Source organism: Aspergillus brunneoviolaceus (assembly GCF_003184695.1).
Source record: "Aspergillus brunneoviolaceus CBS 621.78 unplaced genomic scaffold BO95scaffold_33, whole genome shotgun sequence".
NCBI lineage: Eukaryota > Fungi > Ascomycota > Eurotiomycetes > Eurotiales > Aspergillaceae > Aspergillus > Aspergillus brunneoviolaceus.
In genome coordinates, this window is record NW_020290763.1 from 130135 (window position 1) to 146386 (window position 16252).

The following is a 16252-nucleotide window of genomic DNA, read 5'->3' on the forward strand; positions in this document are numbered from 1 at the left end:
TGGTGTCCTAACCTACTCTCCACCCATGGATCGCGATTCTATGGCCTCTTGATCCAGATGATTTTCCATTTTCCGAACAGACACTTGAGACCCAAGTCAAATTCGAGATGCAGGGGTCCTGGATCTACTAAGAATGCTAGCGTACATGACTGCCCTGCATGAAGACTTATCGGCACATTCTCTGGCATTCGATTGAAGATCTATGACCTCTTTCCGCAGGGATCGACGCTGCACAAGGTAATCTTCACTAAAAACCTTAACCACGCTTTGCCTGATCGAATGACAGATCATCAGCATGTCCATAAGCGTGGAAATTGGAGCAAAACAATATCCTCATCTTATGAATTCACTCATGATCTTCATCACTAAAGCCGCAGGATTTACCAAATCCGTTCAACTTGGGTAAGGATAAAAGGGAAGTTGCCAGGTTGGTGATGACTCAGGATGATGTTGAAACATTCCGAGGCTGAGCTGATCACACTTCTTAGCGCTGAAAGGTTACATTGATTCTCTGGCGTGCTCAAAAAGTGCCAAAATTGAGCTTAGCACATTTCTGCTCTCTGTCAGCCAGCATACAGACCTTGAATTACGATTAATGCGACTAAATGGTAGCATAGACGTATTAGTCCTGCACATAAGCAGTTATCTAACGATATGAATCTTATCTGGCATCGATATCGCTCCCCTAGAGCTATTATGGCGACTTGTAGGTCTTCTAGACGCTGGAAGTACACAGCTCACAATACCTATTCCAGGTCGATCCCTTCTAGTACGTGATGTGAAGTTCCATTCACAAATGAGTGTCGTGTATCAAACACCGTGATTCCCATGTTTAAGCGGTCGGAATCGATATCGGAGACAATATCCTCTATTCTTGGGAAGAAGGCCAGCCGTCTATAGCCACATTACCAGTGGATCAGGCAGGAAGGTTCGTATGAACCTGTTTATGATTGAGTCTATTGTTCCTAATTCCAACAAGCCGGGCGGGTGTGGCGCGATGGATTCATGGGCGGAAACGTGCCCACCGGAGCCAGGGGGTGCAGCCAATCACCCGCGGCCCGGTAACTACACTATCTCGTCTGCTCCACTTTGCGATAAGCCAAATTTTTCCATTGCCAAGGGCTCAATGATAGTCATGAGGATGGTGTCTTCCTCCGACTTTGGGGTCGATGAAAGCTTGAGTGGTGCATACGCTTTGTGGCTTGAGTAGACACAGAGCACCGTCCTATTGAGCTTGCTTGACTTCCAGGCCGAAATGTCTCACAGCTCAGATCAGGATGGAGAGGTTGCTCTGGAGAAGGGCCCATCTCAATCCGTATGTCCGCAAGGACCCTACGACGCTTCTGATGAGACCTACCCGGAAGGGGGGCTTCGTGCCTGGCTGGTGGTACTAGGGTCGTGGTGTGCAATGGTGCCTTCAATGGGCTTATTAAACACCATCTCCGTCCTGCACGCCTGGACATCCACCCACCAGCTGTCGAATTACTCTGAATCCAGCGTCGGCTGGATTTTTGGGGTTTTTAGCTTCTTTCTTTACTTTGCGGGCGCCCAAGTGGGTACGTTTCGCTTTGCATTCCCCTGTAGCCGGAACAAAACTGATTTTGTCCGTCAAAGGCCCCATCTTCGATAGTCGTGGACCACTGCCAGTGGTCATTCCAGGGTCCATTGGACTTATAGTAGCAGTCTTCTGCTTCAGTGCCAGCACAGGTTAGCAACATGAACAACAACAACGTCTGATATGTGCAGCAGGCTAACCTATCATCAGAATACTACCAGATCATGCTCTCATTCAGCGTCCTCGGCGGGCTGTCGTCCTGCTTGCTCTTTACGCCTGCGATTTCTGCCATCGGCCATTGGTTCAATGTCCGTCGGGGTCTCGCCACTGGCATCGCATGCACAGCTGGCGGTCTAGGCGGCGTTTTCTTCCCGCTGATCATCCTATATGTCGCGCCACATCTGGGTTTCGCGTGGGCACTACGCATCATCGGGATCATCTGCTTCGTGCTGTGCGGGCTAGCATGCCTTCTCCTCAAGACCCGCCTCAAGCCCGATCCGAGTCGCCACATGGGCATCGACATCCACGCCCTCCGCGAACACAACTACGCGCTCACCACCCTGGCCGTATGGCTGGTTGAGTTTGCGGTGTTCGTCCCTTACACCTATCTGTGCTCCTACGGCCTCTCCGCTAACCTCGGCGAATCCATGGCCTACAAGCTCTGCGTATTCCTCAACGTGGGCGCCATCCCCGGCCGTGCCTTTCCCGGGTTGCTGGCCGACCGGATAGGCCGGTTCAACGTCATGGCCTTGACGGCGCTGGTCTGCGGCATCATCACCTTATCTCTCTGGTATAAAGCCGGCACCAGCGAGGCCGCGATCATCGCGTATTCGGTCTTGTTTGGGTTCTGGAGCGGGGCCGCCATCAGCCTGACCCCGGTGTGTATCGCGCAGGTCTGCCGGACCGAGGACATTGGAAAGAGGAATGGAACGACGTTCACCCTCGTCAGCTTTGGGACCCTCACCGCCATCCCGATTGCCGGCGCGATCCAGGAGAGCAACGGCGGGAGCTTTTGGGGATTGATCATCTTCGGGGGCGTGCTGTATCTGGCGGCGTGTGCGGCGTTTGTGGTTGCTAGAGGGGTGGCGGGTGGCTGGGCGTTGAGGATAAAATTCTAAGCGATTTGCCATTGGGCCCCTTTATAGAATTTGTTGTCGCTGACTGACCACGGGGCTAGGTGTACCATGGTTGCGTGTTGTAGATAGCTTCCGTCCTGGGTGATTGCCTCAATTCATTCTTCTTCCACACCACATCAGTCTGTCAGCCCAAAGCCCGGCCCCGTCTGTGGGCTCATTGGAATCATCGTCTACCATTAACTCCTAGATGGGTCCAAATTCGTCTCCAAGAATTGAAGGCATTACTCCGATATCATGTTGTTTGCTCTTGGGCAGAGGCTACCTCAGAACCTCGCAAAGCTTGACAACTGCCGATTGATGATTCTTTCCATCGAGATTTATCGTTCATCGATTGTTCTAGATCTGCTATGGCTAGGCCTGATGCAGGATATGCTTGTTTAGTCAATTTGACCGTCCTGAACATTTCGACAGTGCTAAGTCGTATTGTGGAAACTTTGTAGCCATATGCGCTGGAAGATCCCCATAACTACCTCCTACCACTTCTGAAGCTGAGAGGGAAGCGGCTACGGCATACTTGACATCTCTAATGCACAACCTTACACTTCGAGACGATTGTTCGTATCGCAACCAAATCACCATGTCAATTATCTCTATAGCTCTATTCAGTATTCTTTCCAAGGCGGAAAAACAAACATAATTTAATCCCGAACTACCCCAATTACTCACTCATCACTCAACAGCGGACCCCTCTTAATCGGCTCCAGATTCGTGAACTCGAGCGTCGGCGGAAGCGCATCCTGGTTCCAGTACACGATCGCATGGCGCAGCATATGCGCGTACGTTCCAGGAACGATATCGGAGCCCTCGTGCTTTCTCCACAGCGAGCCCAGCGTCTCCTTGAACACCCGCAAGATCAGTCCGTGAGCGAGCTTGAACCCAAAACTCCGCGTGAGACAGCCCTCCACGACCTCGCGCGCCTGCTTCTGCTCCGGCGTCTCCGCCTCGCCTGCCTTCGGCAGCGGGAGCGACATCAACTCGAACGCCTTGCGCCCGTCCCAGTCGGTGAAGACGTTGATCAACTGGGACCCCTCCATGAAGTCGATCCCGTAGAGGTGATCGCGGATATATTCCGGCCCGTTCCAGCCGTCCTCCTCGTCCACAAGCCCCATAACCATCGACACCACCTGGCCCTGGATGATGTAATCCGTCAGCAGCTTGCTGGTCTCCTCCTCGTCGATGATCTTGCTGCCCTCCTCCTCGATCTTGAACGAACCCCCCATCAACGGTACCCCTTTCAGCAACGGACTCGCATGCATGCCGTCCGTGGACGTTTTCCCTTCCCACAACTTCAGCAACAGCTTATGACACCGCAGGAAGAGCGGGTTGTCTTTCCTGGCCGCGAGGAAGTAGTTGGTCAAGCCACGTTGGTCGGAAGGGCCCATGGAATAGGAGAGGACCTCGGACCGCGACGCAGGGTTCGCAATCGTCTCGTTCCAGAGCCGGTCCAGATCGCCGATCTGAATAAACCCCACATCAGCGTAGACCCCGCCGTACCGCAGGAGGAGCGGGAAGCGAACAAGGTCCGACGTGTGCTGCGGCGCGTAGGTGCCGCTGATGGTGCCGTCGGCGAAGGCGCGCGGGAAGAGGGTCGGGTCGGTGACGTCGAGGTACTCGCGCACGTTCTCGCAGTCGAGAACGCGAATCGTCCAGCCGAGCTTGGAAAAGCGACGGTGCCATGCCCGCACGTTGCGCTGGGTGTATGGATGCATGTTCGTGTATCCGCTCGTCCAGAAGAACCAGATGTTCTTCTCATCGCTCACGGGCTTTACATGGATGATATCGTGGTCGATCTGGGAGTCGTCGCGGAGATCTAGGAGGTGGTGGGGAATGGCGTGCATCCCTACTGGTGGGGTGTATAGATTATCGGATCCCATGGTGGATAGGTGGTTGGTTTGGGAGGAGGTAGTGACGGTGCCAGCGAGCTTTGATTGGATAGTTTGAGGACTTCTCAAGCGAGGGAGATGCTCGGCAGATGATGCTTGTTGTCCTTGTCCTTGTGCACTCGAATTCTCTGTGAGACTGTGGTTTGTTGACATGGTAACATTTCAGGCATTGTGGTAAGTATTTATCTCGATATGTTCGGTGGGGATCTGATCTTATCCGGCCGATAAGAGACGCTAAGCACAGGGGCGGTGGCGTGGCTGACACATGACTCATGCTCGACTCATCCTTGCTCATCTGTGCTATATGGGGGGGGGGCAGCTCACCGTGGTCCAAAATTCTGCCCAAGGCGGTAAAATGTTTTGGACCTCGTCGAGCTGGGCGCCTTGTGCTATGGCATACTATTCAAAGCTTCGAGGCTTGTTCCTGTGACAGATTATTTTTCACAATGCCGGTTTAGCATGGACTTGTGGACTAATGTTCAGCACTTATTAGGGGCCCTGTCTCCGTAGATGCGGAAGAAGCCGACGGTCATTTGAATGAGTGGACTAAGGTGGCAACACCACCTCGGCATACCCAAGCGGTAAGCATATTCAGATAATGTATGTGATATACTCGCTTTTCTATGCTGTCATATGATACTGACAGACTCATGCCAGACCGTTGCAACCTATGGGACACTTTATCAGGCCCGGCCTGATGTTGAAACCCGGCGAAGCTGCCGAGCTCAGTCCCGGCTCTTCGCGGCCCCACTCGCTGCCGCCGTTTTCAGCAGTCTATGAGCCAGGTGATTCTCACTTGTTCTTGGATTTCCATGGATATCTTTACCGTGATGAAGAACCGTGCCCATAGACCCCGCGTCATGCTTGATATAGCTCGTCGATGCTGCCCCACAATGGACTCAAGCCCATCCAAGTTCATGTCGTCATCAATGGCATCGCGAGATACAAGCACCGCGCGTGGCATATAAAACCGCCGACGAATATGCCCGGGAATAAGGTTCCATTGAACAGAATCAGCCAACAAGTATCACCACAATGGACAGTTTCCAAGACAACTTTTCCTGGTCTTTCAAGGCCAAACACCCCCTGAAGGTGATTGTGGTGGGTGCTGGCATCGCCGGGTTAACGGTAGCCTTGGGTTTGAAGAAGGCTGGACATGAAGTCCTTATCCTGGAACGAGTCCATGAGATCGCAGAGGTGGGTGCAGGCATTCAAGTCGCTCCGAATGCTGCGCGGATACTGGGACGGCTTGGTCTTCTCGACAAAGTCATGGACAAGGCGAATGTGCTGGAGAAGAACTCCCTGCGCCGATACGCGAACAATGAGGAACTGGGAACCGCACCTTTGATGCCTCAGGTATAATCACCTACATCTGATATGACAAGGGTTAGCCGTCATGCTAACCGCATCGTAGGTCGGTCAAAAATACCACGCGCCACTGGCAGTGATCCATCGTGGGGATCTCCAGCGCATTCTTCTCGACGGGGTTCGGGATGCGAACATCGACTTGCGCACCAGCTCCCGGGTCGTCCGAGCGGTTGACGACTTCCAAGCTACCGTTCAGCTCGAATCGGGCGAGTGGATCTCTGGAGATGTGGTGATTGCCGCGGACGGGATAAAGTCCGATCTGCGCCATCAGATCGCATCCCACCATGGAGTTAAAGACATCTGCCAACCTACCGGCGATGCGGCCTACCGCATTATGATCCCGAAAGACAAGCTGCAGGGCGACAAGCGCGCTCTGGAGCTTCTGAACCACAACGTTGGAATGCGCTGGATGGGACCTGGAGGACACATCATGGCGTATCCTATCAAGAACAACACCGTGTATAACATGGTACTGCTTCACCCGCAGAAGCCGGGGGCCTCCAACGAGGAGAGTTGGACCAGTAAAGGCGACAAGCAGGAGATGATCTCCTTCTACAGCAAGTGGAATGATTTGGTCCGAAGTCTCTTGAGTTATGTTCCGGACGGCGAGGTCATGGAGTGGACTCTGAACTCGCACTTCCCCCTCCCCTCGTGGGTGGAAAACAAATGCGTTTTGATGGGCGATGCGTGTCACCCGATGTTGCCCTACGTGGCCCAGGGTGCTGCGCAGGCAATCGAGGATGCTGGTGTGCTTACGTGCGCTCTGTCCATGACCGATTCGGTTCCCAAGGCATTGGCGGTCTATGAGCTGGTACGCAAAGACCGTGCCGAGCGCATCCAGAAGAGCGCCGCAGTGACGAGGAAGGCGCTGCACCTACCTGATGGGGAGGAGCAGGTCAAGCGAGACGAGGCCATCCGGGGCTCGGGCAAGAACCCCGATCTTTGGGCTGATCCCAGCTGGCAGGACTTTATGTGGGGTATGTATCATTTTCATTCCGGGCCAGAGCTCGATTGTTCTGACCTCTCTACAGGCACGGATGTTATGAAGGACACGGTAGAGAACTGGGATGATCTGGTGGCGAAGAGTCATGGTTATCACGTACATGCGGTGCATGCAGTGGGCTATTGATGAAGCACTCTGTGGCTGATGCTTGAGCAAATGAGTACTTGTTTCAATACAAAGTGTGGACCCAGGCATGGAGTATGATCAGACATTCAAATATGTACATATTCTTAACTCGACTTTCTTACTGGTATGACATACCATGTAGTTGATCTATTGCCTCGATATCACACGTTGTCACTGTCATTCTAGGTGATCTATGGAGTAGCATGCTTACCTGTCCTGATATATCGCGCAATGTACCTGCGTATATATACCGCCGCAAAACAGCACAATTGCGCAGCAAAACCCATGGGGATCAACCCTTTACACTGTCATACCCACGTATCCGCAAGCCCAGGCTACTCGACAAGAACAGAGCACCCTTTGTATTCAGAGAATGTATCTACGAAGAGGACATCGAGGCAAGCACACTCCACGTGACCGAGGTAGTGAAAAAGCGCACCGCTAGACCCGGATAGCTTTAGCACACACTCTCAGCGTCATACTTTTGAATCGAGCACTCAAGGAAGCCGGGCTAGCTCAATCGGCAGAGCGTGAGACTCTTAATCTCAAGGTTGCGGGTTCAACCCCCGCGTTCGGCTTAATCGATTCTTTTTTTTTGCCCATTGACGGCCCTTTGCCCGACGTGTGAGGTCGACCGCTGGCTAGCTCTTTGATGATGGTCGTACCCCATACAGACTTGAAATCGTAGTGCAGTTCAATCCCGTTGTTCGGCAAAGGTGTTCGTCACAGGGTCGTTGGGGTATATCCGACTGAAAAGGACGAGGGCGTGTAACCATACATTTCATGCCACTGGAAGTTCTGGGAACCGGCAAACCGATTGTACGATCGTCTTCCGTGTGACTAGGACCAGGACAGTAGCTCAGGGAGTACAGCTCCTCTGGTGATGTCTGTATCACCTATAACGAGCCGAGTCAGTCACTGTATATCATGCGATCATGTCAGGTTTCCCAAGGATATGTACCGCCAGATTAATCTGTCCATAAGCCGGAAAAAGGAGGGCTCTTCAGTTTGAGGATCAAATGGTGAGAGCCATGGCGAGACTGGAAGCTGGTGGAAGCGGGAGAGTTGAGGGAGGAATGGACGCCTCTCCTCAGTCCCGAACCGATGTTAGGCATCCCCTGCGAGCTGAGGTGAGCACGGACCCAGTCTAAACTGGCCAGACCACCTCCGCGGCCCCGCGGTCCCTACTTCCCAATCCGGAAGTAACCTTCTGAATTCTCTAGAAGGCGATAATGGTATATAAACCATGAAATCTTAAGCCTGGATGAACTGTAGCATACATACGATCAAAGTCACACCGAGGACTTCTGTGTACCCTCCACGAAGCATCGCCGTCGATTCCACTCCTTCCCAACAAATCCTAAAAAAAACCAGAAGCAACCATGCCAACCACCGGCCTTATCGTATGCAGCACACGTTCACCCCGTGCCGGGCTTCAAATCAGCACCTTCATCCACGAGACCATCAAGCAAGCACATCCGCAAGCAAGCATCACAGTCATTGACCTCGCAGAATGGAACCTACCACTATATAATGAGCCGGGGATCCCGTCGCGTATCACATCAGCTGAGGGTTACGTTCACGAGCACACCAAGGCCTGGTCGCGGGAGATTTCGCGCTACGATTCATTCATCTTCGTCACCCCCCAGTACAACTGGGGATACCCTGCGAGTCTCAAGAATGCGATCGACTATCTCTTCAATGAATGGAAGGGAAAGCCGGCGATGGTTGTCAGTTATGGCGGTCATGGGGGCGGCAAAGCCGCGGCGCAGTTGCAGCAGGTGCTGCAGGGATTGAGAATGGTGCCCCTGGAGAGCACGGTTGGATTAACCTTTCCCGAGAAGGAGATCATGGTACGCGCCGCGATGGGGGAGGATCTGGGGTTGGGAGGAGAGGGAGGTTTCTGGGCAGGAGAGAAGGAAGCAATCCAGGGCTTATTCGGGGAATTGGTGGGAGTAGTGGAGAAGTCGAGATGATTGTGTCATAAGTTGTCTGATAGGCGGTGTATGTCCATGATTGTGGCGTTCAGGTTATTCTTTATTGCCTTCTTTCTCTTACTTCCCTATTTTCACACATCTAACTGCCTCTTATAAAAGGTGTTACCCGGTGTTCCCGAGCCACAGACCTTTGCGTTATGCGCTATGCGCAGGCGGAGCTCTTCAAGCCGCAAGAACCATACTTATTCAACTGTCATTGATAAATCGGCGCAATGATCTGTTCAATCTCGCTATGCTATGGTATCATACTTTTCTTATTGCCCCTGGCGACAGGTCTTCCATCTCGCATCAATACTACCAAGGCACACACGAAACCATACGATGTCTGCATCCTGGGGGGCGGGGCAACCGGCACATACGCCGCCATTCGCCTTCAGGATCGCGGAAAGCGGGTGGTGGTGATCGAGCAGAACAACCAGCTCGGTGGCCACACGGAAACCTACTACCTCCCTAACGGTAGCCACGTCGACTACGGCGTCCAGGGTGTCTTCGACGACAAACTCAGCAGGAAGTTCTTCTCCCGCCTGGGGGTCAAATGGCACCGTATCCTTCCCAGCTTCAAAGGAGAGGACTTTGTGGACTTCACTACCGGTCGAATGGCGGAGTCGCCCGTCGGCCTCGTCCAGTCCCTGCTTGCGCTCGTCCGATATCGATTGGCACTGCGGCAATTCCCCTTCCTTAACAAGGGTCTCTACGATTTCCCGGATCCAGTCCCCGAAGCCATCTTCCGCCCGTTGCGAGAGTTCATCGAAGAAAACTCCCTCGAGGACGTGATACCGACGTTGTTCTTCTGGGCTCACGGGGTCGGGAACATGCTCGACATGCCAGCCCTCTACACCTTCCAGAACTTCGGTGTACCGCATATATCCGCCGTCCTCGGCGGGTACATCACACCGGAGAAGGGGATGTACGAGTTGTACCGGGCAGCGGCCGCAGTGCTTCCCAACGTGCATTACCAGACCAAGGTCGTCGAGGCCAAACGCTCCGACTCCGGCGTCACGCTCACCATCCAGCATCTCAACGGCACCCACGACACCATCGAAGCCGAGCAGCTCCTCGTGACCCACCCTCCAACCATGGACAAACTCCAGGGCTTCGATCTCACTCAAGAAGAGAGTGACCTCTTCAGCAAGTGGTCCTGGCGCAACTACTACGTGGCGGTGACCAGCAACAGCGGCATTCCGGATGGCCGATACGTGACCAACACCAACCCCCGCACGGGGCCGGGATTCCTCCCCGAGATGCCCTTTGAGTCCCTGATCCAGTACATGGGGGTGCCGGGTCACCCAAACACCAAGATCGTGGGGCCGATGAATTTCACCGCGGAGGACGCCAAGCAGCTCATCGCGTCGGATTTTGCCCGCATGAAGACCGCGGGCACGTATTCGATCCGTGAGCCCGAGGTCGTGGCATTTGCGGATCATTCCCCAACGACCATGATGGTTTCTCCGGAGGACATCCAGTCGGGATTCTATCGCCGGCTGTATGCGCTGCAGGGGCAGAGGAGCACCTTCTACACGGGGTTGACCTTCTGTTCGGACTATTCCTCGCTCCTCTGGGCGTTTACGGACTCGATGCTTGAGAGAATGCAACAGGGATGAACGGTATCACTGGCTTTGGTGCTGTTGGCTGCACTTTTTTTTCTGTTTACCAGAATGTTAATACTGATTTACAGGCTTCTGCAGGGGCCGTTAACGAACAGCCTCCACAGCCGATATACTGAGACCTCTTCTCTTTACTTTTTGATCAATTACTAATGCTTTATCCGATCACTGATAGTCTTCTACTGTATCTCTTGCTTACAGTCGGAGTTCAGTGGAACTGATGATATATGGAAGCGCATGATCAACCTATCGAATCAATCGGCGATGTGACACACGTCTCACCCCATTGCCCCTCATCCCGCAACCAGCCCCGCGCCTACTGACCCAAAATCGTAGCCAACGACTGGCTATCACTCTCGGGCTCACCATTGTCATCCGTGGGGATTTTCTGAGACGCGAAGGCCAAGAAGATCGCCTCCCAATGCCCATCAGCGAACTTGAACAGCAACGCCCCGTCTTCATAGATCCCATTCGTGTAGCCTTGGCTGCCCTGATTCATGTGGATATCATGGATCCCCGAGCCATAAGAGGAGCCGAAGATGTAGATGGTCGCCTTCTGGTTGATCGCGTCCGTCAGGATGGGGTCCACCTGATCGAGGATGTCTTGGTCACCGTCCGCCCCGAGGACCGTGCCAGCATCGATGTCCACCAGCCCCTCGGTGCGGACAAAGTCCAGCCCCTGGATGCTCGCCGTGGTCTCGTGGCGCCGGCGAGACTGGCTGTTCACGGAGCTGCTGAGGAGGTGGAAGCCCTGGTCCAGGCTGTCGAGCTGCTCGGTGATGGCGTGGGTGAAGTTGCGGTCGAACCAGTAGACGAGGCGACTATCCTTATCGGTGGACTTAACGTTGATGGCGGCCTCGAGCTGCTTTCGGGAAGAAGTGTCGTCTTTGAAGTAGAGGTAGATGTGGGGAGACTTGGGATCCTCGGCGTCGGTCTGAGCCTCGTAGCGGGTGGGCTGGCCGATCCAGACGCCGTAGTGGGAGATAGTCATGATGGCAAGCTTGATGGTGGAATGCTTGCTGATAGTGGGTGTAGGGAGCTTTGATCAAATTGAGGGGCTTTGGGAAGAGGAGCAAGGCTGAGGCCAACAGAGGCAGGGTAATTAGCCTACTTAACTTGTCGATTCAGCTCAGCCGGAAGCCTGCCTGGGAGCATCGTCCTACCTCTCGCCTCAGCTATCGCTCCCACCTCCGTCATCGGCACGGCTCGCACTGCAAGATTGGCAAACGCTGGTCTGGACTCGTCAGGCCGATAGGAAGTGACAGCTGCTGATAAGCCAACCCAGAGAGCTGCGCCCCGCACGTGCCATGCTTAGCGTGCTTGACACCTCTTCAGCTCGCCTTGTTTGCCGGATCCTACTGCGTCATTGGGCAGGTTTCGGTCACACCGATCTAGTCTCTACTGCTTGTTTAGCTCTAATTCCTATGGCAGCGCATGGGTGGGAGTGACATTCGTTTTCTCCTCAGGACTTCATATAGTCGTGCCTACTGAAGGACTGGCTGACCGAACAATTCGAACTAAGATAGTGTGGTTTTCCCGCTACCAGCATATGGATGATTAAAGCGGATTGGGATTGCGCACGACAATCGGTTCAACTGCTGATCAATGAGTAAATGGAAGAACAAGGAGTTGGTAGTACTACTAGACACTTGGTTACTAAGCTTCATTAAAGGTTAGTGCCATTGGGTTAGGGAAGAAGCCAATAACTTAGCCAAGGGTATGGCAGAACATCTCTCCGTAGTTAATAGCTGAACTAAAGTGACAAATCTCTCTCCCCACCTACATATGGCGTGACAGTGCTTCTTTGTGATTCTCCACCCTTGAGATACCCCGCCTGCTCTTTCTCACGGAGGACCTAGTTGTATGCGTAGGCATTGAGTAGGCCCTAGTCAGGCTAGAGAGCTACTTGGTGATGGCATGGGCGAATATCTTTTGTGTTATCGATTCCAATGATAGTCACATATGAGAGGTGTCGGGTGGAGGCACTCTATATCGACATCATGAGTAAGTTACCATCTTATTTATCAGGTGGCCGTCAGGAAGACCCTGTGTGGGTAAGAGATTGCTGCTCCTTATGACCCTGCTAAGGGTGTCGGGGTGTAGGCTTTCACAACCCGGCGCATGGGATGATAAGTATCTTGCCATTGACCTAGATACACAACATATGTAGATAATTTCGTAGCGAGGCTTCAAGTAATTCCATTGATGCACTGAAAAGTCTCGGTGTTCAACATCGTAATCTTCATGCACTCTGCACCTCTTCAAACGAGCTGAGAACAAATCCCTAACCCAAATCGGTTAGCACAGCCAGCATCCCAGGAAGAATCCAATCACATGACCATTCCCCGGAGAAGCCGCCGCTGCTGACACATGCGGATCAACATCATCGCACCCGTCCCGCCCTATCAACAAAAGAAGGCCACCTGTTAGCCAAATCAATATCGAATATATCGGGGAGAGAAACAAAAAGTCCACCCACCCCTCATTCCCCCGGCCTCTGCACACGCCCATCATGCTCTCCGGCATTCAAAATGTCCGGCAAACCGCCGCCCAGATCCTGAATTTCGGTCTGGTGCTCAGCACCGCCTTTATGGTACGTTCCCGCAAAAGGCAGAGTGCGTGCGCGGGTTTTCGCAGGGGTCGTAGCTAGCTAGCTGCGCACGCGAGAACCGCCACAGCTATTCTACCCTACACGATTGACAACGGAGCTTTGTGCGAAACGGTGGCTGACCATGGCGACTTCATCAACAAGATGTGGAAAGGTCTCTCCGTCCTCACCAACTCGCCCAGCCCGATCGTCGTCGTCCTCAGTGGCTCGATGGAACCGGCCTTCCAGCGCGGCGACCTCCTCTTCCTCCGGAACAACCAGCCCATGCTGAACGTGGGGGAGATCGTGGTGTATCAGGTCAAAGATAAGGAGATTCCGATCGTACATCGGGTGGTGCGACAGTTTGGTGATGAGTGGGTTTTTCTTCCTTCCTTTGTTTCCTTTTTTAGGGTCTCCGCTGCTTTGATTTCTGGAGTGGGGGGGGGAGTGTACGCATTTGCAGCAGGGTTGAGGTTGAGATGAGTTGAACAAAAGCAAGGGCATCATGCTAATTCTGGGGTACGAATATGCAAACAGGTCCAACTCGAAACTCCTCACAAAAGGCGACAACAACATCGCCGATGATACGGAACTCTACGCGCGCGGACAGGATTACCTCGATCGGGAGGATGTCGTGGGCAGTGTGTTTGGGTACATTCCGTTTGTCGGGTATGTGACCATTCTCCTGTCGGAGCATCCGTGGTTGAAGACGGTTATGCTGGGTGTGATGGGGGTCTTGGTGTTGTTGCAGAGGGAGTAAGGTCGGGAGTATATACTTGGAAACTGTATGGGTATGGGCCTCTTCTCTTTCTGAGCCTCTCAGGTTTAATGCATGCTCTTTGAGAAAATTTTCTGGGTTGTGCTCTTTTGGAGTTTCGGGTTGGGGTCTGGAAGGATGATATGTAGGAACGACACAACATTCGGACGCGACGCGTGCCTCGGATCTGAGCTCAACGATAGCCGAGTGCAGGTGAACTTGGAAGGGCGATATTGCGATTGCAGCTGCAAGTAAACAATAGAAGCTTGAACCCTTGCCCACACTGCAGTATATCGAGGGTTCGTGGTCAAGCCATGCTACCTTGACAAGACATCAGACCAAGTTTTTATTGCATTCGACTGTAAAGAAACGGGTCCCGACCACAACGACCGATAAAGCATCAATTGACCCTCTCCTGACCACATAAACCCACTCCGCAGGCCAGCAAGCTCAGCCTGTCGGATAACAGCGGAACTAAAGCCTGCATTTCCGGTTCATAAATCAAGGATGGCCATTCGTTGTAAGCATTTCAACCGCCCCATTGGCCCCAGTTTTGAGAATTCAAAGTCAAAATTGCCGTTACTGTGACAGGATAGGCACAAGTGCGACTTCAACTTCGCGTGGCGAGGGGGGACATGGGTTAATTTCCTCTAAATAACGAACCTTTTCTCAGGTCTTTTCGGCCGTCGACACACAAAGTGACCTCGTTCATCCTAGCGAGGTATCATATAGTACACTCAGGCATTGGTTTTGATGAAAACTAAATGACTACGTAGATCATTCATCGCTTGATTGATTCTGCTGGATCTGTCGTCGTAGGTCAACTCGAGAGCGGGGGCGATAAGACTCCCCAGTAAGATCGCGAGCAGTTCCAGACAAACCCGCGTGACGTGACGCGCTGTCGCTCCAAGCGACTCAACGCTTGCTGAAACGACAGGCCCATTCCGATGAGGAACGATTGGACAACTGGCTTGATCTAGGCAGCACTTAGTCAATGGACACATGTAGCAAGTCTCCGATGTCACGTCCTGAACCTGAGTGGGTTGAACTCCGGTGGCTAGATTGACTTCGTCAGATCCTGCATCGTGCGCAAAGTCAAAGTCTAGAACCTTTACGTAGAAGGTGGTGGAGCGGACCTACATAACACAAACTTGCCTGCTGTGCTAGTACCCCGTTAGGGCACACCAAGCCCGTCAAAGTCTCATTCGCAGGGCCTGAGTTGAAAGTGGAGGTACTGCACTTATGTCCCACTTGACAGAAAATATCCAGCCATTCTCAGTGAATTGTATGCAAGTGTAGTGTGTATGCCCTAAAGCTCTTGCCCTACAGCATACCTAGAATCAGTAGCCCCAAAGGCTGCCGGGCCCTTCGGTATCCTTTCCTCATTCTCTTTTTCTCTTTCAGGAAAAATCAAACATTGGTCCATGGACAAGGCTCGGCAAGTAGAATATGGGAAAAAAAGGCGTGGACCAGATGGAAGTAACCGACTGGAAACCCGCGGGCTGGGACTATGTGGAATCTCTGGCTCATCGCCAGGTACGCGCACACCGACCGTTCCATGCGTCGCGGTGCCCTAAAAGCCCCATTGCCTTGAGGTGCAGTGGCTTGGTGGGAGTGCGAATTTTGTGTTTCGAAGAAGGGCCGGTTCCGATGGATCGGGCTTTGCATCTTGGCCCGAACAGGTAATATAATCATCTCTTCCGTGGTTGCACAATTGCCAATGAGCATTGAGCACGCTTGACCCGGGGAAATGCTGTTCATGGATTGTATTGTCATTGGTCAGCTTAGAAAAGGTTCTGCTAGATGAGTCAGCGGAGATGCACATGCTGGGCTTAGTACATAGAGAAAAGTGGAGCCGCGGTCCCTGGCCGAGAGTATTGAGCCGTGGCTGCATTGTTCGGCTTGCGCTTTGTTGGTCTTCTAGGGCATCTGTTTCAAGTGCGCTTTTTTTAGGTCTGGAAAGCGCATTGTAGAAACAATGCGACGAGAGGGCTCTTTCGGACATCTACACGGATGACGAGAGGACGAACAAGGGCGAGGAAGAGCCACCTGTGGCCTCGAAGAATCGACCGGAAAAGAGATCACCTAGCTGGGAAAAAACAAACCGCTGTCAAAACAGCAGCAGAGGCCAGAAGACAGAATTAAAGTGGAAACCCGAGTACCCACTGACAGAAAAGTCCCCGAGACAACAGACCATGCCAACCCTCTTGGATAATACATTGCTCTCGTGCCCTAG

General features: G+C 52.9%; 7 protein-coding genes and 1 non-coding gene across 8 annotated transcripts; 6 read left to right on the forward strand and 2 right to left on the reverse strand.

Annotated features, from left to right (window-relative positions):
- The first annotated feature begins 1132 nt into the window (after positions 1–1132).
- BO95DRAFT_473475 (monocarboxylate permease-like protein, Mch4) lies at positions 1133–2735 on the forward strand. The gene is made up of 3 exons (XM_025589724.1): positions 1133–1556; positions 1615–1707; positions 1766–2735. Exons 1-3 carry the CDS (start codon positions 1256–1258, stop codon positions 2671–2673), a joined length of 1302 nt encoding a protein of 433 aa, XP_025442354.1. The 5' UTR covers positions 1133–1255; the 3' UTR covers positions 2674–2735.
- Positions 2736–3353: 618 nt separating this feature from the next.
- BO95DRAFT_362987 (glycosyltransferase) lies at positions 3354–4565 on the reverse strand (the record flags this gene model as incomplete). The annotated part of the gene is made up of 1 exon (XM_025582598.1): positions 3354–4565. The coding sequence occupies one exon, from the start codon at positions 4563–4565 to the stop codon at positions 3354–3356; it is 1212 nt and encodes a 403-aa protein (XP_025442355.1).
- Positions 4566–5517: 952 nt separating this feature from the next.
- Positions 5518–7173, forward strand: BO95DRAFT_129843 (salicylate hydroxylase). Its single transcript, XM_025580500.1, has 3 exons — positions 5518–5930; positions 5989–6919; positions 6974–7173. The coding sequence occupies exons 1-3, from the start codon at positions 5610–5612 to the stop codon at positions 7069–7071; spliced, it is 1350 nt and encodes a 449-aa protein (XP_025442356.1). The 5' UTR covers positions 5518–5609; the 3' UTR covers positions 7072–7173.
- A 403-nt stretch (positions 7174–7576) lies between these two features.
- On the forward strand, positions 7577–7649 carry BO95DRAFT_t141. Its single transcript has one exon. It is a non-coding gene; the product is annotated as a tRNA-Lys (tRNA).
- Positions 7650–8453: 804 nt separating this feature from the next.
- BO95DRAFT_413465 (flavin-dependent quinone reductase) lies at positions 8454–9047 on the forward strand (the record flags this gene model as incomplete). Its single annotated transcript, XM_025584285.1, has 1 exon — positions 8454–9047. The coding sequence occupies one exon, from the start codon at positions 8454–8456 to the stop codon at positions 9045–9047; it is 594 nt and encodes a 197-aa protein (XP_025442357.1).
- Positions 9029–10794, forward strand: BO95DRAFT_129893 (NADPH-dependent FMN reductase Lot6). The gene is made up of 2 exons (XM_025580501.1): positions 9029–9075; positions 9168–10794. Exon 2 carries the CDS (start codon positions 9281–9283, stop codon positions 10667–10669), a length of 1389 nt encoding a protein of 462 aa, XP_025442358.1. The 5' UTR covers positions 9029–9075; positions 9168–9280; the 3' UTR covers positions 10670–10794.
- A 112-nt stretch (positions 10795–10906) lies between these two features.
- BO95DRAFT_442720 (YukJ family protein) lies at positions 10907–11894 on the reverse strand. The gene has a single exon (XM_025586496.1). It carries the CDS (start codon positions 11661–11663, stop codon positions 10989–10991), a length of 675 nt encoding a protein of 224 aa, XP_025442359.1. The 5' UTR covers positions 11664–11894; the 3' UTR covers positions 10907–10988.
- A 1176-nt stretch (positions 11895–13070) lies between these two features.
- On the forward strand, positions 13071–14353 carry sec11 (signal peptidase complex catalytic subunit SEC11). The gene is made up of 3 exons (XM_025586497.1): positions 13071–13265; positions 13425–13633; positions 13797–14353. The coding sequence occupies exons 1-3, from the start codon at positions 13185–13187 to the stop codon at positions 14017–14019; spliced, it is 513 nt and encodes a 170-aa protein (XP_025442360.1). The 5' UTR covers positions 13071–13184; the 3' UTR covers positions 14020–14353.
- Positions 14354–16252: the final 1899 nt, after the last annotated feature.